Below are 25,084 nucleotides of genomic sequence, written 5' to 3' on the forward strand. Positions count from 1 at the left end.
CAGCTCTTTTTCTTTGCACCACCGTAAAGTGGTGGAGCTGGCGTTTAGAGGCCGTGTAGTATATAATAAAATAAATAAAATGAAACCCGATATTGGCTGAGGATGTTAGACTATTTGTAGACGGTAAAGTAAGACATTCATTTTAAGTTTAAGTTTATTCAATTTTAAGATGAATACATTGCACACAATTTAACCCTTAATAGAAAAGGTACAAACATGTATAACTAACCTTAAAATGTCGATAAAAGATAAAACATAAAAAAGAGTACATGTCATGGTGTTAAAATACGATGAAATTGGTATTTCTTCTTTCGTATTATACGCATTTCTGGATCACGTGACAAAAATGTTCATGTGTTTATATTCAAATACTGACTTGTTAACATACACTCCGAGTGGGTTGTTTAATATTTAGAATAAATATGCATTCTAAATCGGACCATGGTGAAGTTCAAGTCCGTTCCTGAAGTGAAAAAGTCGTTGACTTTATAAATGATACACATCACATACCAAACTGATAGACTCGTGATCATTAGCGATTCCCAGAATAAGAAAAGTATCCTCTGAAGGCTAAACAATTTTGCAGAAGTTTGTTTGCATTTCACCAAAATGTGGGTAATGTGCTTGCAATAAACAAAATGGGGGGGGGGGGGGGTTAAGGAACAAAAAAATCGGTCAGGAAACTTGTACAGTCGAGTAATAATCATGCAGTTTGGAAAATAGGAATATATACATAAAAGCACAGTTACAACATAACAAGATATGCCATATTTGCCGAGAAAATACGAAAAAATGTGGATAAAATCAAAGCGTTTAATTGTAAACATTGCATCCTCAGCCTCAATCTGTTCAATCACTTTTTTATCTTTAAAATTATGATACCAAACTAAAATGTCGACGGAAGACTATGTTTTTCGCCACATACTGGACTCCACTTACCAGGCAATAGTTGATAGGTTAATCGGTACTTTTCATTCTAAATCCGCCATTTTGTTTGCCATGCAACATATTTCTCACTTCATGTTTGCATGAAACGAATACGTCCTCCCCCTTGAATAGGGCAATAAATTTGTTTAGTGGGGATATACAAAAATGAAATTGATTGTTTTTTATTTGCCAACATTTATGAACTAGCGAAGCAGAGTGGCGCAGTGGAAGCGTGCTGGGCCCATAACCCAGAGGTCCGTGGATCGAAACCACGCTCTGCTACATTTTTTTAAATAATATAGTACATAGATTAGACGAACTAATGCCGACAATGCAAAATATGTGAAGCATAACACAATATGACCGAACGTTTTTTTTCATACTTTAAATTGCGTTAAAAAATATATTTGATAATGTTCACTGTTTTGAAATTTTAGCTCGCTCTCACATCAAAATCAAACGTCAGCGCTCACAAGGTCGGGACATAATTTTAACGACGCATTCCCGAAATGATGTTAGATAGATAGATAGATTTATTTCAGTAAGGAATGCACAAACATGGACATTTAAAATAAACAACATGTATAGTAAATAACATTATACATATATGATATTATCAATAGCCATGACAGGCACACCGAACCACGGATGACACAAAAAAGAGAAAACTCTTATTTCCATTGTGATCCTTTATCATTTTGTTACGTACGCTTCCATTTTAGCGTTATTTAAAACGCGTTTTTTCTCATAAAATGTCGTAATTTATTTGACGTAATTCTAGTGTAAAGAGTTCTGTATAGTGACTTAGCGAAAAATAGTGCGTATGAATATTTATTAGCGTAGTTTGCGTTTTCAGATGCTTCATCAATTCAAAAATAAACCCTGTTTAGAGGCAAAAGGCAAGCGCCTTAACGACAATGAACAAGAGACACAAACGTTAAAACACCAGATACACAAATACAAATACCACAAACAGATCAGACACACACACATAAGACATGCGTCAAAAGAACTTTGCCATAAATGATGAGATTACCACTTTTGAATGGTCAGAAAAGCACGAGTTCACTGGAACACGAGTCTCCGCCTTGGAATGGTCAGAGACACACGAGTTCACTGGAACAGGAGTCTCCGCTGTGGAATGGTCAAAGAGGCACGAGTTCACTGGGACACGAGTCTCCGTCTTGGAATGGTCAGAGAAGCACGAGTTCACTGGGACACGAGTCTCCGTTGTGGAATGGTCAGAGAAGCACGAGTTCACTGGGACACGAGTCTCCGTCGTGGAATGGTCAGAGAAGCACGAGTTCACTGGAACAGGAGTCTCCGCCGTGGAATGGTCAGAGAAGCACGAGTTCACTGGGACACGAGTCTCCGTCGTGGAATGGTCAGAGAAGCACGAGTTCACTGGGACACGAGTCTCCGTCGTGGAATGGTCAGAGAAGCACGAGTTCACTGGGACACGAGTCTCCGTCGTGGAATGGTCAGTGGTCTCCGCCGTGGAATGGTCAGTGAAGCACGAGTTCACTGGGACACGAGTCACCGCCTTGGAATGATCAGAGACACGCGAGTTCACTGGGACACGAGTCTCCGCCATGGCATGGTCAGAGAAGCACGAGTTCACTGGGACACGAGTCACCGCCTTGGAATGATCAGAGACACGCGAGTTCACTGGGACACGAGTCTCCGCCATGGCATGGTCAGAGAAGCACGAGTTCACTGGGACACGAGTCACGCTTGTGAATGGTCAGAAAAGTACGAGTTCACTGGGACACGAGTCTCCGCATTGGAATGTGTTCTGGTATATGTCTATAGCTGTAAATGTAATATGATCTGCATGCTCAAAGATATATACTCCACGTATAGCCATACATGTGTATTCAGTCGCTATAATAAACTCAGTACAGAAACATCTCTGTTGTTTAATATACTTCATTAAAGAACTCAAAAAAGATTTAGCCCTTACGTAAGAACGTTATTGTCATCAATGAAGAACGACAACAAACACGATTACCTAAATTCTACGATCTGTCCCTGCAAAAGCATGCAAACTACAACTATACATCTAGGACGATGAATTTGGTGCACATATAAAGCTCTGTATGAACCCGAAAATTGAACTAGTGTTGTGTCTTTACTTATTTCATTGGTTTATGAAATTATTTCATTTGGTCACAACTAAAATTAAACCTGTTGGAATATTCTGGTCGAACTGTACATTTCTGATGAAACCGTTGCGCAAAAGGAAATATTTTAGACCGTACCAGAAACGGCGGATTAATATATTCCTGTACAGATAGATAAATTCAATAAAATATGACATTTTACGATTCTGTTTAGGCAAATTATTATTAGTAGTATTCTCTTTTATCACCCTTTAGTTAAATAAAGCGTCTTAATTTACTTAGTTATTTTGAACATACGGTTTACTTTTTTCAATTTGCTGGCGAATGTATATCCGCCTGGCGGTTCAAAGGCCTCTGTTGACATTTTGTGGTGCAATACACGGGTTTACAAACTGTGTATATAAGCAACAGTCGTGGCTTGTCAGCATAAACATGCATTAAAAGGAGTTAAGTCAAGAGCTAAATTATATTGAAAAAATAAATTGACACCTAGAATATTCTTCTAGGCCACATATATCGCCGTTGAAATCGCTTGACAGCTACATCGTTGTTAGAAGTATTTCATCAATAATTTAATTGTTTACATTGTTTCCAGCATCATGAGAGGACGAGGTAGAGGACGTGGTCGTGGCGGACGGGGAGGTGGCAGAGGTTTGTTTAAATTAATCAATCATTTTACATTTGCATGTATCTCTGTCTGATTAGCCCAGTGTTTAAACCCGTACAGTATATATATTCTACACAGGCAAATTGTTTGATGATAGTCTCACTGGTTAGCGGACGGATAAGCACACTTTTAGGGTTAGGTTCTTATAAAACATAATTCGCCTTGCGTCCGCCCTGTAGAAAGTACCTGACGGTTAGAGTGCTAGCTTCCCATTAAGGTGTCGCAGGTTCCTTTTTTTGTCATGGGCGTATGTATCATCAGTAGACTACATGTCTGGAAATGCTTTCAGATTTTTTTTGATTTTTTTGACTGAGCAAATATCGCAACATATTTTATACATCATTTTTATACATGGCACTAGCCAAATAGTAAAAAAATAGTAATAGTGTTTTGGGGCTTGTAGAAAATTTAAATATTCCAGTTGATTATATATAGTCTGGATTGAATAAGTTTTCATAAAAGTATAGAAATTACGACCAGAGCTTAAAAATCAACATTTTTAAGACTGATTGAAATTATTTTGCAGGACGCTCCAGAGGTCAAGGTGGGTATAGGGCTGCTAGGTCAGCTTCCAAGGACAAAACAGAGGAGGGTCCAAAACAGGAGTTAGACGTTGATAAGAACGTCACGTCATACTTTGTTGGCAGTGTGTCCACTGATGAGCACTTTGAAGCCCAGAGTAAAAACAGAGACAGATATGCGGCAGCAATGGCCGTGCTACAGAAGAATGGGGTGGACATTGCTCAAAGTAAGTTTGGTTATTGCATTAATGGTCCATGCAATGATTACTGTTATAGGTTAGACAAATACAAGTGTTAAGTAGTACATGAGAGACTTACATAAATATTTAAGTATTATTAACGATAATATTGCTTTTATTGAATTGAGCTATTGGAGTGAAGAAATTATCTTTTCTGATAAATTAAAATTATGTTTAGTAGATGAATTTTTAATCCTTATCATAATATTGCAAATGCAATGTGTAATTGGACAAAGCCAAATAGTTCTGTATAGAATTTGACAAAATATAAACTACACAAACTTGAAGACTGATACTTCCACTGCAAGATTCAGAAGTAAATTATTTCATTTCTCTTCTGATGATATTATATTATATTTTAGATGCTAGAATCCGAGCACTAGCTGCTGCCTGGGCAAGGCACGATTACAGTCTGGCAGAGGCTTTCCTGCAGGATAGAACCAGGTACATATTGCGGGGATTATTTACCTTTTTAGTTTGTCTATTTGTCAAACAAAAAAAGTAGATGAAATGTAGTTGTTGTCAAACTTCAAAAACGTCCAAGATGTTTAAATAAGACTTGGTATGCATGTTTCCAGAGACAATATGGTTTGGTATAGCAATGCTCATAACTCTAGCTTAAATAAGTTTTTAGTTATGCTCCTAGCTTGTAGTGGGAAAGTTTAGTATTTGCTAGATTGATACAAATTATTTAACCTCATTGATAAAAATGTCTTCTTTTTTTTCAGAATTATCTTTTTTAAAAGGAATCTTTTAAAATGTTATTTTATTAGTTGCAAAAGCTTTTTCAATCTAAGGCATTAGATTAAGAATACTTCATGTAATATATGCTTTCCGGTAGTATATAGAGATTTATCAGTGAAATAAAAATGATACTTCACTGTTTCAAACAGTGAAAATATCAAAAAAAAATTTTTTCACTAGTTTGAAAGATTTGCCTGTTCTCACATTCAAATCAAACATAGGGCTGGGACACATTTACAAAATGCTGTTACGTGGGCATACAAGTTGGCGTGTTTTTTTCTAAAATGTGTAAGATAACAATATATTTTACCTCATGAACACAAAAAGTGAATATTTCACTTATGGCTGGGCCACTCTTGTAATATGACTTTTGGTTCTCACTCAGTAAAATATATTACAGTCTTACACTAAAACAAACCATTGTTGCTTTGTATTGATAAATTATTATTTATTTTTCTTAATGAATCATAAAATTAATGCTAAAAAATCCTTCCTTAAGGTCTTCACCATTTTCCAATATTTAATGAGTTGTCAAATCCCCAGGTTTGGACTACTGGAGGTTCTAAAGGCGGTCACACTGCTTGACTCTGGCAGGCAGGTACGAGTTCTGGAAAAGAAGCTGAAACGCCTGCAGACATCTGCTGGGAAGGCGAAACCTCACACACTAGGCAAACTGAAGTCAGACATTGATAACCTCAACACGAACAAACCACTGGTTGGTTGCCTTGTGCATCTTTTCACTCCATTGCTCTGTTCGTCAGAATACCATTTGTTTCCTTACCCTTACTTTTTAACCTTTTAGTGTTTTTTCTGCAATACCTTTCTTTATTTTTGATAATTCTTTACAGTAGTCATACTTCAATAATGAAAAACATGTTTTCAAGATGATTGAATCTAGCATAAATTCAACTGTTTGTCCTTGAACAGCAACAGCATCAAAAATATACTATCAGAGGTATTTCAAAGATGTTGCGTTCTTCAAAATATGTATGCAATTGAAAGGACATACTTTAACATAAGGAAGTGCAATAGGAGTGTTAATATTAAATGTTTATCCCCTATTGCAGAATGGCACAGCAAGTGGAGCTGTGTGTAAGCACATCAGGCGGTGGGTGAAGAGGTTTACAGCGGAGGAGCTCGAGTTCTATGCCATTCACTTCCCCAAGGACCCATGGAAGAAACTAGCTGACATTGTCCATTTCCATCCAAAAGAGGTATTGTTTGCATTTTTAGAAACTATTTGTTGGATCCCGACTTTTTTTGTACCATTGGAATGCTTCAAGTTGTAATTACCTTTATTTTTGTGTATACATAAAATACTTTTGCAAATATGAATGAAATGACATTGTCTAAATCAATAATTGATTGACAAAAATAAACAAAAGGTGTTATGGTTCTATAAAGTTGGAAATGCACTATTAAAAATAATGATGTGAAATGTTAATTTAAGTATGTGTATTTTCTTTTTTGGTGTGTGAATTTGAATATCATAACAACAGCAAAAATCAACAAAAAAATCACAACATCAAAGATAAGATGCTTTTTAATGTAGCTTTAAGATGTGCCACTATTAACATGACAACATGAATATCATTCCAGGACTTTACATCCATGGACTGGTTCTTGCCATACTGCTTTGGAGGTGCCGCACCGGAGGGATCCATGGTGGAGAGATGTCAGGCCCTTGTAGCAAAGAACTCCACCGACACTGACATGGATATCAATGCGCTAATCAAGGAGTTTCCTATTCCCTACACGGTGGTTAAACCTCATCTCTCTAAGCTTACAGATGACTCAAAGGCCAGGATCGCATCGTGTGAGAAGAAGCTTGATACCCTTCTGTGGTAGGTTTTGTTCACTGTTCCATGTTTTGTTTTGCCTGTGATGATGGTAGACATAAAGCCAATACTTTGTCCGGCAGTGTCATCACGCTTTTGTTACCAAATTTGAATCACATTTCAACGACTTATTGAACTTTATATGCACATTGGTCATGGTCAGTAGAAGACCCCTATTGTTTTGAGTCAGTAGGTAAAGGTATTGTTCACCAGGTGACCTTTAATAGAAAAAAATAGGCTCTTCCCACAGGCAACACATTTTGCTTTGCAAAATTCTAGTTTGTATCTCTTTAAAGAAAATTATTTTACTGTCATAACAAGATATCACAATATTACCAACGATTTAAAACCAAATAAGAATTGATGATTTGGCTGTGAGACGAGGCACTTGTTTACCTGCAGTTTTTAGATAGTATTTGTGCCTGCCTCTCTTCAAAAAGTTTACTGTAATGCTGAAGGAGGGATTATCACCCAACCAGAGGCTTCACAAACTGGTCTCGAGTACTGAACTCTACAAGTTATTGGCTTTTATCACAATCAAGCTGATAGAAATGTGTATTATTAGAGCAGTAAATTTAGGACAAAACCTTATTCCTGATTTACAGGTGGTATGAGGATCTCAAATGTGCAGCTGTTGATGAGATTATTCTGAAGCGTGTTGAGGGCGGGGAGGAGATCAACCTACCCAATGGGAAACTGCTGGAGAGACTATTGTACTTGAAGATGCTTCGGGAGAACATATCAAACCAGCGCTGTTACTATGGTTCAGATCCCGCACCCGAGAAGAGGACAGCTGATGAGACAATAGCCCCATTCTTCAAGTACCTCATTCCACCATGCCAGAAGAAAGTGGATGCTATCAGGTGAATACTGCTTTCCATTCTTGATACAGTGTTTTAAAGTTAATTCTTATCTATTATCATGACATTGCCCTTTTTATTAATTTTACTGATAAAACCTCCTGTTCTTTCTGTGTTTAGAAAAATTACACAACAAGGAGATGTTAAAGCATTTGAAGTGATTTAAGTAACCATTAATATTTCATATTGGATACCACCCACTTTATTTGTAGGCTTAAAGCTCAATACAGCATGATTCATGTAAGGTTTGAATTACTATAAGTGATTTATACTGGTTCTCTTTATCTTTGCCCGATTTTTTATTATTTTTTTTTTATAATAATCATTTTTACGCTTTTTGCAGCCTCTCCCTGGAGACCCCCATTGTGGTTATTGGAGATGCGTCCGGGTCAATGGAGGTGGCCATCCGGACTAGCTCGATCATTGCAGGACTGCTAAGTGCCATCTGTCAGGCCAAGCTTGTATTTTTCAATACAGAGAACAGACACGCCCCCTATGTTCCCAAGAATATTGAAGAGGTATAGAATAATGCATTATATACTGTAGTTACTGTAGATTTTCACTTTAAATTTTAAAGTTCCTTTAGTTATGACTTATGTTTTGACACTATTCTAGAGGTTTAGTATCTGCAATGCCATGATCATTTGGAATGCTTTTGTATACCCAAAAGGTAATTTATGTATTGTTCAGCAGAGCTTTAATTTTTTATTTGTTTTATTAACAAAGATAAAAAACGTTTCAAAGCTATGCAATCTACAATTGTAGTAAGTCTGGTCATTGTGAAAATGAAGCTTAAATAGATTAATGCAAATCTAAAAAAACAACAACAGTTAATAAACTTATCAGAAAAGTGGATCCAAATAAAATAAACTAAGTCTCCATGTGTTCTCCCACTAGGTTTTGCAGCTTGCAGTAGACACAAGGGCGGGTGGAGGTACAACGCCCGCAGCCAGCCTCTGGCCCTTCTACAATGAGAAAGAGGTTGTTAAGACGTTCATCATTGTCACAGATGAAGAGGAGAATGGAAAGTGCCATGACATGTAGTAAGTCTCCACTTTGTCCTCCTGTTTATTAGCCTGTCTGATTGTTCAAAAAAAACAACAACAAGTATTGTGCTAGCTTTGGTTGGATCACATTAATGTCATGCAAAACTGTTATGGTAACCATGGTTACACCTTATACATTATTCAAGTTAGTCACATGAAACTTGCTATGCATATTGCTGAATAATGCACCATTTTGAATGTAAAAAATAAGATTGTTGGCATCTGGTTGCATTCGTCTCTTTGAGAGCATTTAGAGAGAAAGAGATATTTACTAGTGAATCGTTAGTAACACTAACAGTGTCAAAGAAATTAATAAAACCTCAACAATTTGTCATTTGGTTGTATTTTGCACTAAAACATGTTTTACCTATAAATACTATAAGCTAGGTACAAGCTTGTCTTTGTACCTTGTTGTGTTATGATAACCTCTTTTAAAAAACACATGATTGTAGACTTGAGAAAATATTTATATCAGACCAAGAAACAGACCATATTTAAAGGTATATCATCAGGTTCACTTTCTGATATTATTTTATGGCATAATTCATTGTATTAAGATTCTCATCTCCCTCATTTCAGTTTTGATGAGATGTTCCAGAAGTACCATGACGAGGTTTTCCCCGTGAAAATTGTCTTTGTCTCATTCTTCTATAACCAGACTAATCGCGGACACATGTTGCCTAAATTGGAGACCCGGGGGTTCAAACCCATGAGGTTTGTGTTTGACACAAGCAGGCCGGACCTGACGAAGCTTGATAAACTGTTTGGAATGCTAGCAACTGGGTCCTCAGGGTTCAATAATGAGATTGATGAGATGGAGGCTGTTATTAAACAAGATGGACTAACAAAGGCGTTTGAAAGAATGGAGATAGAGGGAAACATGAACTGACATTCTAGCAGAGATTATTTGTTTAACTTAGGCCCCCAAAACATGTTTCCTATTTCACTGTCCCCCAAAATACATGGAATATATATAAAAAGAAAAAGTCTGTGAGTTTTATCTGAATACCATTGTAACACTTAAAACTTTTGCCATTTGGTCTGAATAAACGCTAATTATGAATGCTCTTTTAAAGCAATACATTAACGCATCTTTCTAAAGCCAGTAACTACTGATTATATATTACTAAAAGAAGAACAAATTAACAAGCAGATAATCAAAATACAATATAGGGTTAGATGGAAAAAGGTAGGTCTGGAAGCCAGAAACATTTTTGATACCCATTATTTTAACTTTTAACTTTTTATGTCATTGTAAAACTTGGTGTGTAATACTCAATCGTGACATGTTTTCTTTTGTTCTGTTTTTATGCCTATTGATATGAAGCATTTTATCCAATTTTAGTACTTGAATTTTTTCAATTTATTTTAGTATGATAATATTGTGAGATTTTGTCCATGGTGTAATTAAGGTATTTTATTTTTTCATGTTACAGGTTAAGTTTAATATACATATGTATATATTTCTGTACATGAAACTGTCTGTGATATGTTTTTATATGTGAACATTATTTAAGAAATCTAACACACCACTGAGGTTCATATGACATTATAAGGACCGGCCAGTCAGCCACCAAAAGTGTATATGGACCGGGGGCTGATTGACTGGTCCTTATAATGCCATATGGCCCAAAGTGGTGTGTTATATTTCTTATATTGTACCAAACACTTTTCATTACAAGACTATTTTTAAAGCGATTTAAATGTGTCTTATTTAACAAACCTGATAATGTTTACTTGTGACAAGTTTTCGCCGTTGTGAAAATAGCAAGCCGCACTAACAAATTGTATGACGTCACCGGTCCATATTATATTTTTGGCGAGGTCCGGACCGGCCAAAAATATAATATGGACCGCTTACGTCATAAAACTGGATTTTCATCAAAATACAATGGTATACGGACCGATCGAGATTATATATTTAAAGAAGGGACAAATTTATATGAGGTAACCGTATAATATATATATATATGAGTATGAGTGTGTGCAATTACCAACCAATAACCACTATATACTTTTTGGTGGTTTTAAACCAAATTTTGCTGTTATATATGAAGACAAGGACATTTTCTGTATTCTGTTTATTAGTAAAATATGTGCAATCTTTATTGTAAAACAATTGTTCTGTGATACATGAGTTTGTTTTGCATAATGCATTTATTTACAAAATGTAAAAACTGTTTACAAGTATTGACAATTTTGTTAAATATTGTTAACACTAATTTGTAGGACACTTTATTGACATTAATTATTGTACTATCCTTGTTAAACACTTGCCCCCTTGATTTGGGCAGCAAATTACTAATAAAGTATGGACAAGTTTGACTGTTATTGTTATTGACAATATAAGTATTATATATTCAGCACATCTATTTTACGAAGAAGTCTTTGTGTTTTAATTTTGCGGGTCGGGCAATTTTATTTTCCTTGGCCATAATAAAAAAAAACTAAAGAAATTTAATGAAACTTGGTACACATGTTGCAAGACATTGATAGATTCAAATGTATAGCAAGGTAGATCACTCTGGCTTTAATATTTGTTGAGTTATGCCCCTTTCTTTAAAAAACAATCAACAAATTTGGCCTGAATGTGCATGGCCATAATATCTCAGACATATTTGAAAAACAGCCATATCACTCCGGCCATTCAAGAGTAATCACCCATTAATTATAGAAATTACCTATAATCAGTCTTGTCCAATCAATAACTTTCGAATTCTTGAAATCATCATCAAAGAATGTGTATGGGCATATTATCCAAACAATGCATATCGCTTTAGTCACTAAAGAGTTATCCCCCTTGAATGATAGAAATTTCCTGAAACCAGTCCTGTCCTATCATCACTAAATTGGGTCATAATGTAAATGAGCTTCATATCTCGGACAAGTTGCATAATGAGCCAAATTGCTTAAGTCACTCAAGAGTTATTGTACTTTAATTAAAGAAATTACCTAAAATCTGTATTACCTGATGAACAACTTTAGTAGCCTTTATACAACCATAACAAAATTTAGAGTGTGTATGAGCAGAATATCTTAAACTAGTCATTCACGAGTTATCGCCCTTAAATGATAGAAACTACCTACCTGCCTTGGTCATGCGACTCCTGACTAATCAATAATTTTACAATGCTTGTCCAATGATCACCAAATTTGGTCAGAATGTGCATGGGCATCATAATTATCTCAGATAAGTTGGATAACCAGCCATCTCATGGGTAATCGCCCTTTAATTAAAGAATTTACTTAAAATTGGTGTTGTCCGATCAATAACTTTAGTAGCCTTTGTCCAACCATAACCAAATTTGGTCAAAATGTGTACGGGTATATTATCTTGGATAAGTTCGTAAACCAGCCAAACCGCTCAAGTTATTCAAGAGTTATCGTCCTTACATTATATAAACTATATAATATCGGTCTTGACCGATAAATTATTTTGCAATCCTTTGTCTAATTATCACCAAATTTGGTCAGAATGTGTATGGGCATAATATCTCTGACAAGTTGGATAACCAGCCGTATCGCTCAAGTCATTCGATAGTTCTTGTCTTTTAATTACAGTAATTATAGAAATCACTTAAAATTGGCTTTTTCGATCAGTAACTTAAGAAGCCTTTGTCCAACCATAACCAAACTTTGTCAAAATGTATATGGGGATAATATCTTGGATAAGTTTGTTAACCAGCTATACAGCTTGTGTCACTCAAGAGTAATCCTAGAATTATATAAATTACCTAAAATTGGTCTAGAGCTTACATTAGAGGCCCTTGTCCAACCATCACCAAATTTCATAAGAAAGTGTGTGGGGAGAATATCTCGGTCAGGTTCCATAACCAGCTATGTCGCCGCAGTCAATCCAGAGGTATAAACCATTAATTAGCAAAAACTGGATCAACAGTGTCAGCTTTCTTAAAATGGCTTAACATAAAACCACTTGTCACCGTACATGGTGTCCTTAAAAAGAGGATGGGCATATTTTGTGATAGTTGCTCTTGTTTTTATGTAATTATGGACTTTTGACCAACATACATTAAGTATCTAAAGTCTTTCCTTCTCACCATCAGTGATTTTCTCATCAGTGATGACCTAAATGTAGGCTCTATAAAACCTAGAAGCTTCAAGGTGGCTTGCCTAACAGTAAACCGCTCCCATTGACCCACTAAGGGGGCTTACTAGGACCGCTTGACCCATACATAAAGATGCGGCAACCTGCCCAATAAGTATCCAGAAATGGTGTCAGACAACAAGAGCAGTACTGAACATATACGTAAATATGTATTTGAATCATTGGAAACCTTTTGGTAAAAGGCCACTAAAAAAACATTTAGCAATTATACATCATTCTGAACTATTTATAGTACCAAGTGTCATTGACCCCAGGTTCGTCTCTACATGACTTTACCATATACCAAGTGTCAATCATAATTTTTGAAGTTATTGTACAGAAGCAACCAGTTTGATGACCGGTGGCCCAAGGTCATCGTTCAAATAATCCATTCGGTCGTCAACAATTGTAAAGCAAATGTATGCGACTGTCCACCATTTAAAACTATACAAAATTATATGGTCTGCACAGCTCATACTTATTTGTGTCGATATATAAATAATAATGTACCGTATATTTAATTCTCAGCCGGTCTACACTGTCCTTTATAGTTTGGTAGTTGAAAACAACTCTGTATGATATTGAGCCCTTTTATTTCAGAGAGCGTGAATAGATTTCTTGGAAGAAAAAAACTGTTAACATGATACCAAGAAGATCACACAAACATACAATGGCATACAGAAATTGCTGTTGAAATACACTTGCTCAGGTTTCATGTTATAAATCTGGTAAAAAAACTGGCACTTCTGTACGTGTTCGGAAAGAGGTTTTGAAGTAAACATTTATCACTTAAATATATTGCTGTACTTAAACGAAGTCATGCAAATCAGTATCATTTTCTCTCCAAATTTAGAACAAATGTAATGTAAGCTCAAGGTAAAGTAAACAATAATAAATATGCCAATTTTTTTATTCAAACATTCAAGCTAGCTATACAATATACAGCTATTTAATAAATTCTTTACTATCACATGACAAAACAGCTATGTATATTTTTCATAATAAATACAGGATTGATTATACACAGCTTCTTAAAAATAACTGACAATTTTGACCAGTATAAAGATGCTGGTAAAATCTCAGCATATCACTGTCAAACAGCTAGTAACGATGCTGAAAACATCACCGCCACTTGTCATCATCTGGTAGAAAAGAATAGTAAATATCTTTGAATGATAAAAGGTTAAACATAAATACATTGTCCTTTCTGAACATTGCTACATCTTGAAATCATTGATGAAAAATTATAAAATGCAAGTACATAGAATGTTGGTGGACCAGTAATTTGTGAGGGTGCAGGTTATGCTGAATATTAATCAAGCATTGGAAATGCGGCTGTATGAAGATGGAAAAATATGTGCAGATGTCCGGAGGTACAAAATGAAGGGATGCATTCGTATACCTTACTACAAATCCCAGCAAAATGATGTAAATTTGTACAGCAATGAGAACTGTTCTTTGAGGAAACACAAGAAAACCATTAAACTTCCCATGTAAAAAATATTACTGGAGTAATCCTTCCAGACAGAGCTTTTATAAGATGCCACTTTCATCACATGTCTACAACTGTGATTTCACCAGATTTCAGCAATATCAATCCTAAACAAAGGTCAATATTTGTGAACAAATGTGTACCAACATGAATGAAACTATATAATGATCTACAACAAATACAGTCAAGCCTCAGGATGACCACAGCCAGTTATGACCTCTGGCTTATACATGACAACAGCAACAACAAACACCTGTCTAATGCCTGTGAAAAGAATAAAAACAACTAGAATGCAACCTAAAGTACACATGATATAAATAAGGACATAGAAACACTTAGTAATAGTTAAGAACTACATTTACAATAACTCAACACAAACCACGACCTTGACCTCCAAGGGGCATATGAAGGTCAAAGGTCAACACCTCAAAAGGTCACATTAAAACTGTTGGGGCAAACAGTTTCAGTGTACCTAGTGTAAAACTGGATAAAATTGTAAGTAAAAACATGGGCTCATTTTCAAAGCTCTCTGCTTCCCAGACCTGTGGGGATTTCACACAATTTGTGAAAAAAAAGGTTTCCTTAAGCTTACAACTAAACTTCTCGAAAACCTCTGTTCTATTCTCTCCTCCCTGGAGATGGGGTTTTCTTTCATGTAAATCACCCTTGTAAACCATCGTTGCATATTCAACCTTATATGCTTCAGCCATTCTAGGTTCCATTCTATGGAGATAAGATTCAGTTATTTCTAGTCCGACATCTTCCAATCCTACAACAACTAGAGATTACAATCTCACTACCACGTTCTGTGGCTGTTGCCAAACCATCACAATGTAGCATACCTTTCAGTTAACAGGTCTAAACATCAGAACCTGACCAGCAGCCTTCCTGCTAATGCGGTCATATCAGTTATAAATTGCAGTAAAACGCCACCAATCTGACAACCAAAATGTCTACCTTCCCATGGGAAAACAACAAACATGCAATAATTGCCAATTATGCGAATTCTATTAGTAATGCCTATATGTATTGACATGAAACCTTTTTACTTTTGCGTTTCCAACTCATAAAACTGCAGCTAAATGCTGTTCTTTTTAACAAAGAAGTAAATTCTCAAATTGATCCATTATCAACAAATAACCCCAGAGAACATCAACAAATACCTTGCAATCAAGTTGCTGATTCTTCAGACAGCTGCAACCATCAATAAAGATATATATTAAGATACATTTATGTTTGTAAGCATCATAAAAACGTATGTGTATTTATTAAAATATGCCAAATGTGCAGTGTTAGTGTGAACTATGATCTATGTACAATCTGATATGAAATAAAGATTATTAACAAATGGATCACAAACATAAGGATTATGCTGAATATTGATCAATTTCCAGAACATTTAACATAATACACACTTTCAAACAGAATATATTGGCAGCAACTAGTATCTTTTTTAAAAAGCAAAGAATATAAACAATTTCACATTGAAGAATCTGTGGATTAGAGTTATCCATGCTTCATTACTTGTAAGCTTCACTTCGACTACATTTGTGCAACACACAGGACAAGGAAAATGGTTCAAGTTTTCAAACATACATTGTCATATATTTGTGGGTAAAGCCAAATGCAAAAGTATAAATGTACAAATGTAACAGCTGGTTAATATTTACAGAAGTATAATATACCCTTTGTACAAAAGTGATGGTATTCGCAATGAATTGATAAAAAACACAGGGGCAAATATTACTGATGGCTGCAGCTGAAAGAAATTAGAATCCTTAAAATACAACATGCTCTTTCCAAAACCAACACAAGTTTACACATTTGCATGTTACAGTCTTCAAGGGTCGAGACCATTCAAACACAATGTGTTGTCCCTGCTCAAATGGATATTTACAGTGAAATAAATAAAATACCTAAGACAGCACACTGTGTCTCAATAGTTCAAGTCCCTTCACAGCACATCAATCCATTCAACTTCCACATGAAAGTTCAATTCCATTGGAGGTATTGTCAATTTTCTAAGGTTGTGTTTCCTTAAACAGTTGCTACTTATTTCTCTTTTAAAGTCCATGCAACTTTCTGAGTGATTTTGTCACTTCAATTAAAGAATTTAATCTTGTTTTTAGCCTTAGGCTCAATATTTTTCGTCTCTTTCTTTTAACTGTTTGTTAGAAATTGTCGAAGTATGAATATTCACTTTTCATGTAAAATACAATTACATTTTTGTCCCTTATTACCGTGGGCATTTAACTAACTCTAAAACACATTTTACTAGTTATTTTCCACCACTAATATATTCTCAAGATTATAAGACTACCACAATATTTCTACTTTTTTCATTTTCCTCCTATTTCTTGCCACTATCGCTGCCTGTTTCTGACACAGTGGTGTCCTCCGTCCTAACTGTTGGCAACTTCTCATCTTTAGCAGACACTTCAACCTTAGATTTCCTTGGCTTATTGTTGGGATTCAGGAAGCTCTGTGTATGGGCTAGCAGGGCCTGTCGCTGCTTCAGCTTCGCATCCGTTATAGACTGGTTCCCCTGGTTCTGACCCAGGCTTGGGCTGGGTACGGGGACAGTCTGGGGTCTTACTGGACGTGTTTGACGGGTATTCTGCGGTAGACCCGGGCGCTGGATGGGGTTTGGGAACGATACCTGGGGCATTCCGGGCCGAACCATGTTTCCCATTATCATCTGGGGACGTATTGTTCCTGTGGACATAGAAATAATTATGGTAAATCTTTTCAGATAACGAGAACTCATGTTCTTCTACTACATCAAATTTACATTAAGTATTTGTAAAAGTAATAATGGAAACATCTTATGGCTCAACCTCAAGTACCTTTTGAAGTCTGCAGATCTTTTCCCCTTTTTTTAAATTTGCAAAATCTCAAACAGAGCTAGAAATAAAATCCAAACATCATAAACCTGCAAATAGTTTGGGAAATGATATACCTTGCATTGGGAAGTTGTTGAACTGTTTGTTGAACTGGCCCTGTTGGGGCATCGATGAGGGCGGGATGTTAAATCCAAGCCCTGGACCTAGGGTTGGGAACCTCTGGGTGCCTGGGTTTCCACCAGGGTTCATCGGGGGTTGTGGCCCCTGAGGTGGGGGCTGGGCGGTCATAGTGCGCTGGGAAGTGAATGGTTTTGAGTTGACATTCTGGCCAGGAGGAACACCCCCCATGTTGGTGTTGCTGGTGGAGGAAGCAAGGCTGTCTGGTGGAGACTTCAGCTGTGGGTGAAAAAATATTTTGTTTCAACAAGTTAAGCATGGCAAAAAGATAAAATTAATTTTACACATTTCGATTTATCAGTCGGACAATTGTTTCACCTTCATCCTTTCAATGGCATATTAAACTGTGCATTCCTTGAATCAGCAATACAGTACTAGACTTTTTGAAGACATCAGGTTTGGTTATGAACATCATTCCAACTCAGTCGAAAGATGGTGATTTATGTATCATCACAAGTCTTCATTAAGATTTCTAATTCATTCAATTAACATCATACATCCATTTAGAATACACTGCCATAATTATGGTTTTATTGCTTTTAATTATAAAAAGATTTCAGGAGCTAAAACTGTGTTGCATGAACTGGCTTTCAACTACTTACTGTGGGTGGTATGGGAGAGACTTGTGTCTGTGAGGAGTATGGTTGAGCCTTTCCGTGGCTGTGTCCCATCTGCTGGTTAGGGGCCATTGGGCCGGCCTGCTGGAGTAACGCACTCAAATTCTGGCTTGTCTTGAATGAGAGCTGGTTGAATGGTGGGGGGCCTGTTGGTGTGGCAGTGGGATGCTGGGCTCCACCAGTTTGACCTTGGGAAAGATTCTGTACCACTGACGGCTGGAAGGTCATGTCCCCACCTAGCTTGATAGTTGTATTGCTTCCAGGAAACTGAAATCAGATCAAATACATACAACAGGCTGCATACTTTCCACCACATCATAACACCAATTGGTGAAAAATGTCTACATGATAGCAAATGATAAACATAAAATTCAGCTAAAATACAAGTATATGAGGTGAAGACATCAGCTTTAGTAGTGTACATCACAATCAACTCAGTCGAAAGATGGTGACAGGAGTAATCATCACAAGGTTTCATCCAGATTTCTTGCATCATCATACAAGTTACTGTAGAAGATTTCTTAACAGGAAAGATTCAGTTTGAATATCAAACAATTTTACAATAGAAGTGCATTTTATCAGTCATTGAAATTAGACATTTGAGTGAAGAAACCCAAATTCTAGTGCTTGGCATCAAACTCTTTAACAAGCCCTGCTATATCAAATAAAGAATTTAAGCAAGCCCACAACCAATGCACTGGTCAAGTTCTTTCTGGTCTTGTTCAAATTCTTGATTTCATATAGCAGGGCTTGTTGAAGATTTGTGCTACTATTGACCAGTTTTCAAGTGATTACACACCAAGTTATGTACCTGTAAGTTGGAGCTGGCCTGCTGTTGAGGGAAGAAGCCTGTCTGTTGTAGTTGGGAGGGTGGCTGCTGTAATGTCTGACCACCCTGCTGGTAGAATGAGGATGGGGTCTGGATCTGCAGCCCTCCTTGCCTGTGGGGTAATGAAGAGGTATGGTCTTAATAATGGCTGGTGAGTGCAAGATGGACATCATTTTATGAACATGACTGCTTAGTGGGTTTCTTAAATGGTATTTTACCTGTCTTAAAACATGTATTTACTGATAAACAGATTTCAATTCAATATACCACTTATTACAATATTTTACCTCTTCCAACTTCCTTGTTTTTGATTTACTGTTTATTTCAAAGAGTACATAACGATGTGTGTCAAATTTAGTTTGATGATCTTCAATGAAAGAAATATTGGCCAGTATTCAATATATAAGACTTATCCTTAGACATGCCTCAGTGATTTTATTCAGTCTATTGGCCAATTAATTGTTCAGTCTAATCAAAACATTCTGATTTTACACTAAAATTTAACGCAAATTGATGTTTGTTATAGAGTCAGGCCAGTGAAGTAGTCAACATCCAATTTAAATTCACCTCTGAGGTAACAATGATCCCAGTATCTGACTGTTGTTGACATTCTGTGTCTGAGATGAGCCAAGTATCTGGTTGACCCCTGTGCTTCCAAACAGCTGACTGTTCGGGTCAAATGGGATGAAGGAGAGATGGGAAGGCTGTAAGCCTGAGCTGTTTAAGCCAGACTGCCCATATGCTATATTGCCTGGGGCCAGGTTCTTGTTAGTAAGGTTGCCTGTAATGATAAATATCATAACAGTTGATTAAACAGCAATGGTGAATTAATGCAAACAAGAGATGTTTGTCAAACATTATGCCCCTTGAGCGCCAAGTTGCCAGAAATATTTGGACAATTGAATGAAATATGCATGGACTGAAATGACAGCTGATTTGTCATTGGATGCATATGAGGCAGGTCATCTACTGGTCATACCTAATTTTTATGTCAAGTTTGATGACCATAGGTCCGGGAATTGTTGAGTTATCACTCGGACAAGCTTTGGTCTTCCAACAGACCGACCGACATGTGCAAAGCAATTATATAACCCCTCTGCTTCGAAGGGGGGCATAATTAAACTAGATGTTCACTGAAAACTGATACTTCAACTCATGCATTTAGTGACATATAAATTTCTACTGTCTACTATATAAGAAAATAAAATATGGACAATCAGAAAACCTTTTTTCAGCTTACAGTCACACTGACCTTGACCTTTGACCCACTGACCTCAAAATCAATAGGGTTCATCTGCTGGTCATGACCAATAAGCCTACCTAGTATGAGGTCCCTGGGTCAAAGCGTTCTCAAGTTATTGATCGGAAACCGTTTTTCATGTTAAGGTCACACTGACCTTGACCTTTGACCTCAAAATCAATAGGGTTCATCTGCTGGTCATGACCAATACACCTACCAAGTATGAGGTTCCTGGGTCAAAGCGTTCTCAAGTTATTGATCGGAAACCGTTTTTCATGTAAAGGTCACACTGACCTTGACCTTTGACCCACTGACCTCAAAATCAATAGGGTTCATCTGCTGGTCATGACCAATAAGCCTACCTAGTATGAGGTCCCTGGGTCAAAGCGTTCTCAAGTTATTGATCGGAAACCGTTTTTCATGTTAAGGTCACACTGACCTTGACCTTTGACCCACTGACCTCAAAATCAATAGGGTTCATCTGCTGGTCATGACCAATACACCTACCAAGTATGAGGTTCCTGGGTCAAAGCGTTCTCAAGTTATTGATCGGAAACCGTTTTTCATGTAAAGGTCACACTGACCTTGACCTTTGACCCACTGACCTCAAAATCAATAGGGTTCATCTGCTGGTGATGACCAATACACATACCAAGTATGAGGTCCCTCGGTCAAAGCGTTCTCAAGTTATTGATCGGAAACCATTTGGTATTCCGACCGACCGACCGACAGACAGACAGACCGACCGACCGACCGACCGACCGACATGTGCAAAACAATATACCCCACTTTTTTCAAAAGGGGGCATAATTATTGTTTAACTTCATCATTTTCTGTTTGAAAAGTCAAAATTACACATTAATATACAGGTATTATTTATTGTCCCACTGCACCCACATAGTCTGTACTCACCAAATGCAGGTTGACCAGGTGCCTTGATGGCGGAGGACATTTGTGAAGTGGTTGCCGCGGAGACCATGATTGTGTTCTGCTGGGAGTGGGACTGACCATATGGCTGGGCCGGAGTGTGGAAGCTTGCAACCTGCAAACAATACATATAATAGATTGTAATCGGTCAAATTACGTTTTCCAAGCATTTTCAATATTATTTTGTTCACTTCTTGATGTTTGCCAAAAATCTTCCTCAATTACTCTAAAAATTGTTCTGATCATTCTTATGACTACAAATCTGTGATAAAAAAGATCTATAATCCTATGTACCTCTATTACCCAAAGAATTATCAAAACAAGTGAACCCAAACATAGAAGTATGTGGATGAATTTAACACAACCTAACATGAATGCTCACTTTTATACCAACCTGTGATGTTTGGTATGGGTCAGGCTGGGTGGGTGTGGTCGGAAGGAACAAGTTCTGCTGGGTGAAGGAGCCGCCCAGGGCTGACTGTTGAAGCTGGGACAGGTTGAAGCTGAAGCTGGTTTGGTTCATCTGGAGAGACATAAAAGTTGGAATAAGATCAACAATCTGTGTAACCAGTTACCTTGAATAACAAATATTTGTCGATTAAGAATGAACTTCATTTTAAGCAGTGGTCAAAACATCGATAACATTTAAGTGGGAAATGAGAGATTAAACCTTTGTACTCAGTTTTACATAGAGGGCTACCAGATTATGATATGATGTTAGGAAAACTTCAGAAAAGATAGTGTGGCATCATTGTTCTCAGCCGAAAGATGGTGAGAAAATCATCATCATAGTTTTCCATGTGCTGTATTCAACAAAGATGCTTTTTCCTAGCTTTTTTTTAGGTATTAAATATGCACAATGTTAGCTAACCTTCAACCCAGCCAATTGTATACAATTGGTCAATTCTTTGGATTGGTAAAAGTTAGCCAAAAATTGGTAAATACTTTTTCAATAATGACTTAATTGATTGACCAGAGACATCATTATTATGTGCAAACTAGCCAAGATAACCTTTGTACAAGTTATCAAAGTCTTATGCAAATGACAGCAGTACATATAAGTTGTATTACTACTCTCAGCAGTGGATAATGTTTTTCTTGCACTTAACTCATCTTAGATGAAATAAACAAACTTTTTTCATAAAAGATGAACTTTGTAAATATGATGGGGAAAACTTCAGAAAAGTAAAGTGGCATCACTGCACTCAGCCGAAAGATGGTGAGATTAAAATCATCATAGTTTTCCTTGCGTTTAACTAATTATAGTCCTATGAAATACCTTATTTCAGGATAACCAGGCTTAAATTAAAAATATTTGTAAACATTTGCACAACTGCACTCAGCCGAAAGATGGCGAGGTTAAAATCATCATAGTTCTCAGACTTAAAATAATAAATACTAACAGTCTGAATAAGCCCTGCCGCAGCACACTGTTAACGAGGCTTACTCAAAGAAAGGATGGCTACATGATCTAAAGTGAAGGTATAATGTAAGGACTTTCAAGTCTTATTTCTATGAATGTTTAACTTATCATTTGTTTTTGGTTTAATATATCTTATATATACATAAAACGGAGTTACTTTCTTTTCCATTTTACGTCGGTGTCAATGAGCAAGCAGTTTTTCCTTGTACTTACTCTTGGTTCCTGTGGAGTTATGAGCTGTGTGCCCAGCTGGAAGGGCTGGAACGGGTGCTGCTGGCTCTGTATCATGATCGGAGGGCTCGGGTCTGAACTCATGGCTGAGGAAATAGACTGGCTCATGTTTGACAGGCTGCCCGAGTTGGCATATTGCAACTGCTGGGGCTTCACCTGGAATGTAGAGACCTTTATTCAATGATTGTGTATTTAAAACTCATCCCCCTTCAACAAGTTCATTATCGTATAGGTGTCACTAAAGGCAGCTTGCTTGATTTCTGCAGAAACTGAATCATCATGCAGCCTGCTTTAGCTTAGTGCGCCGCTTACATCATTTAAAGAAAACATGAAAAAATAATTGTTTCCATAAAAAAAGCCAAATTTGGAAATTTCTCACTAGGCCTAAAAAAAAAAAATTCTTGTTTGGAGTAACGCGACCGACCCATAAAAATCGTTGCCGACTCCATTTTTTTTTTGGCATTTTGATCCGCGAATTTTTTTTTCAACGCCTTTCCGCTACTATTTTCTGTTTCTGCTCTTTTCTTCTGTTTCGGTTCTTTTCGATTTGTAGACACACTCGTAGAGCTTCGGTTTTTATCGCTGATCGCAATGAGCGGTTCGAAAACATGGCTGACTGCAAGTTTGTCGAACGTGAACCGAACGAAATTACGTTTTGTGTGACAATAAATTACTTAAGCCATATATACTGTATAATTAAGCATACAACCCCTTGGGGCAGGCTCATTTCATCAACAGACATAAGTTTAACATACTAGTTTTTAAATATTATTCATTGCAAATATTATTTATTGCAAATATACCTTAATGATTGTGAAATAGCTAACACAAAATTCCGATAGAATTGATTTTATTTGGTAAAACATAATGAAACATTTTACAATGTAAAATCAAGTGAACTACAAGTACACAAAGCCATTGTATGATTGTATGTAAACCAATTTGTTTCACATTTTCGTTTGCTTATCTTGAGTGTCATAAGTTTGTTTTGTTGAGTTCATCTCTGTGTCAGTCTTAAGTAGATTGAAATTCTTTGAAATTAAAAAAATAAAGGATCAGAAGTTAAGATGTTTGTTGTTCAAAAGTTTATTACAATGCCTTGAATAACTAGTGTTATGTAGTGAATGTACTGTACACAAGATCCAGTTGTCGTTGGAGAAAAAAAAACAAGAGATGTTTGTCAAACATTATGCCCCCTGAGCGCCAAGTTGCCAGAAATATTTGGACAATTGAATGAAATATGCATGGACTGAAATGACAGCTGATTTGTCATTGGATGCATATGAGGCAGGTCATCTACTGGTCATACCTAATCTTCATGTCAAGTTTGATGACCATAGGTCCGGGAATTGTTGAGTTATCACTCGGACAAGCTTTGGTCTTCCAACAGACCGACCGACATGTGCAAAGCAATTATATAACCCCTCTGCTTCGAAGGGGGGCATAATTAAACTAGATGTTCACTGAAAACTGATACTTCAACTCATGCATTTAGTGACATATAAATTTCTACTGTCTACTATATAAGAAAATAAAATATGGACAATCAGAAAACCTTTTTTCAGCTTACAGTCACACTGACCTTGACCTTTGACCTCAAAATCAATAGGGTTCATCTGCTGGTCATGACCAATAAGCCTACCTAGTATGAGGTCCCTGGGTCAAAGCGTTCTCAAGTTATTGATCGGAAACCGTTTTTCATGTTAAGGTCACACTGACCTTGACCTTTGACCTCAAAATCAATAGGGTTCATCTGCTGGTCATGACCAATACACCTACCAAGTATGAGGTTCCTGGGTCAAAGCGTTCTCAAGTTATTGATCGGAAACCGTTTTTCATGTAAAGGTCACACTGACCTTGACCTTTGACCCACTGACCTCAAAATCAATAGGGTTCATCTGCTGGTCATGACCAATAAGCCTACCTAGTATGAGGTCCCTGGGTCAAAGCGTTCTCAAGTTATTGATCGGAAACCGTTTTTCATGTTAAGGTCACACTGACCTTGACCTTTGACCCACTGACCTCAAAATCAATAGGGTTCATCTGCTGGTCATGACCAATACACCTACCAAGTATGAGGTTCCTGGGTCAAAGCGTTCTCAAGTTATTGATCGGAAACCGTTTTTCATGTAAAGGTCACACTGACCTTGACCTTTGACCCACTGACCTCAAAATCAATAGGGTTCATCTGCTGGTGATGACCAATACACATACCAAGTATGAGGTCCCTCGGTC

At 36.9% G+C, this 25,084-nt stretch overlaps 2 protein-coding genes and 1 non-coding gene across 6 annotated transcripts in view; 2 read left to right on the forward strand and 1 right to left on the reverse strand.

The window, feature by feature from the left end:
* Window positions 1-1,137: 1,137 nt before the first annotated feature.
* Window positions 1,138-1,209, forward strand: Trnam-cau (transfer RNA methionine (anticodon CAU)). Its single transcript has one exon. It is a non-coding gene; the product is annotated as a tRNA-Met (tRNA).
* Window positions 1,210-3,400: 2,191 nt separating this feature from the next.
* On the forward strand, window positions 3,401-11,287 carry LOC128222742 (uncharacterized). The gene is made up of 11 exons (XM_052931846.1): window positions 3,401-3,495; window positions 3,644-3,701; window positions 4,244-4,465; window positions 4,840-4,921; window positions 5,765-5,936; window positions 6,289-6,435; window positions 6,821-7,065; window positions 7,665-7,922; window positions 8,263-8,437; window positions 8,817-8,962; window positions 9,545-11,287. The coding sequence occupies exons 2-11, from the start codon at window positions 3,650-3,652 to the stop codon at window positions 9,852-9,854; spliced, it is 1,809 nt and encodes a 602-aa protein (XP_052787806.1). The 5' UTR covers window positions 3,401-3,495; window positions 3,644-3,649; the 3' UTR covers window positions 9,855-11,287.
* A 2,359-nt stretch (window positions 11,288-13,646) lies between these two features.
* LOC128222881 (protein PRRC2C-like) overlaps window positions 13,647-25,084 on the reverse strand; it is a 40,314-nt gene continuing 28,876 nt past the window's right edge. For 3 of the 4 annotated variants that reach the window (XM_052932049.1, XM_052932047.1, XM_052932046.1), the window contains exons 33-40: window positions 22,832-23,005; window positions 21,578-21,718; window positions 21,181-21,310; window positions 19,596-19,809; window positions 19,011-19,140; window positions 18,185-18,466; window positions 17,522-17,801; window positions 13,647-17,277 (exon numbers count right to left, since the gene is read on the reverse strand). In XM_052932049.1, coding sequence (XP_052788009.1) covers window positions 16,913-17,277; window positions 17,522-17,801; window positions 18,185-18,466; window positions 19,011-19,140; window positions 19,596-19,809; window positions 21,181-21,310; window positions 21,578-21,718; window positions 22,832-23,005 — 1,716 coding nt within the window. In that variant the 3' untranslated portion in view covers window positions 13,647-16,912. The remainder of the gene's footprint in view (window positions 17,278-17,521; window positions 17,802-18,184; window positions 18,467-19,010; window positions 19,141-19,595; window positions 19,810-21,180; window positions 21,311-21,577; window positions 21,719-22,831; window positions 23,006-25,084) is intronic. The other variant, XM_052932048.1, reaches the window with a different exon arrangement.

Source organism: Mya arenaria, chromosome 17, assembly GCF_026914265.1.
Source record: "Mya arenaria isolate MELC-2E11 chromosome 17, ASM2691426v1".
In the NCBI taxonomy this organism is placed as follows: Eukaryota; Metazoa; Mollusca; class Bivalvia; order Myida; family Myidae; genus Mya; species Mya arenaria.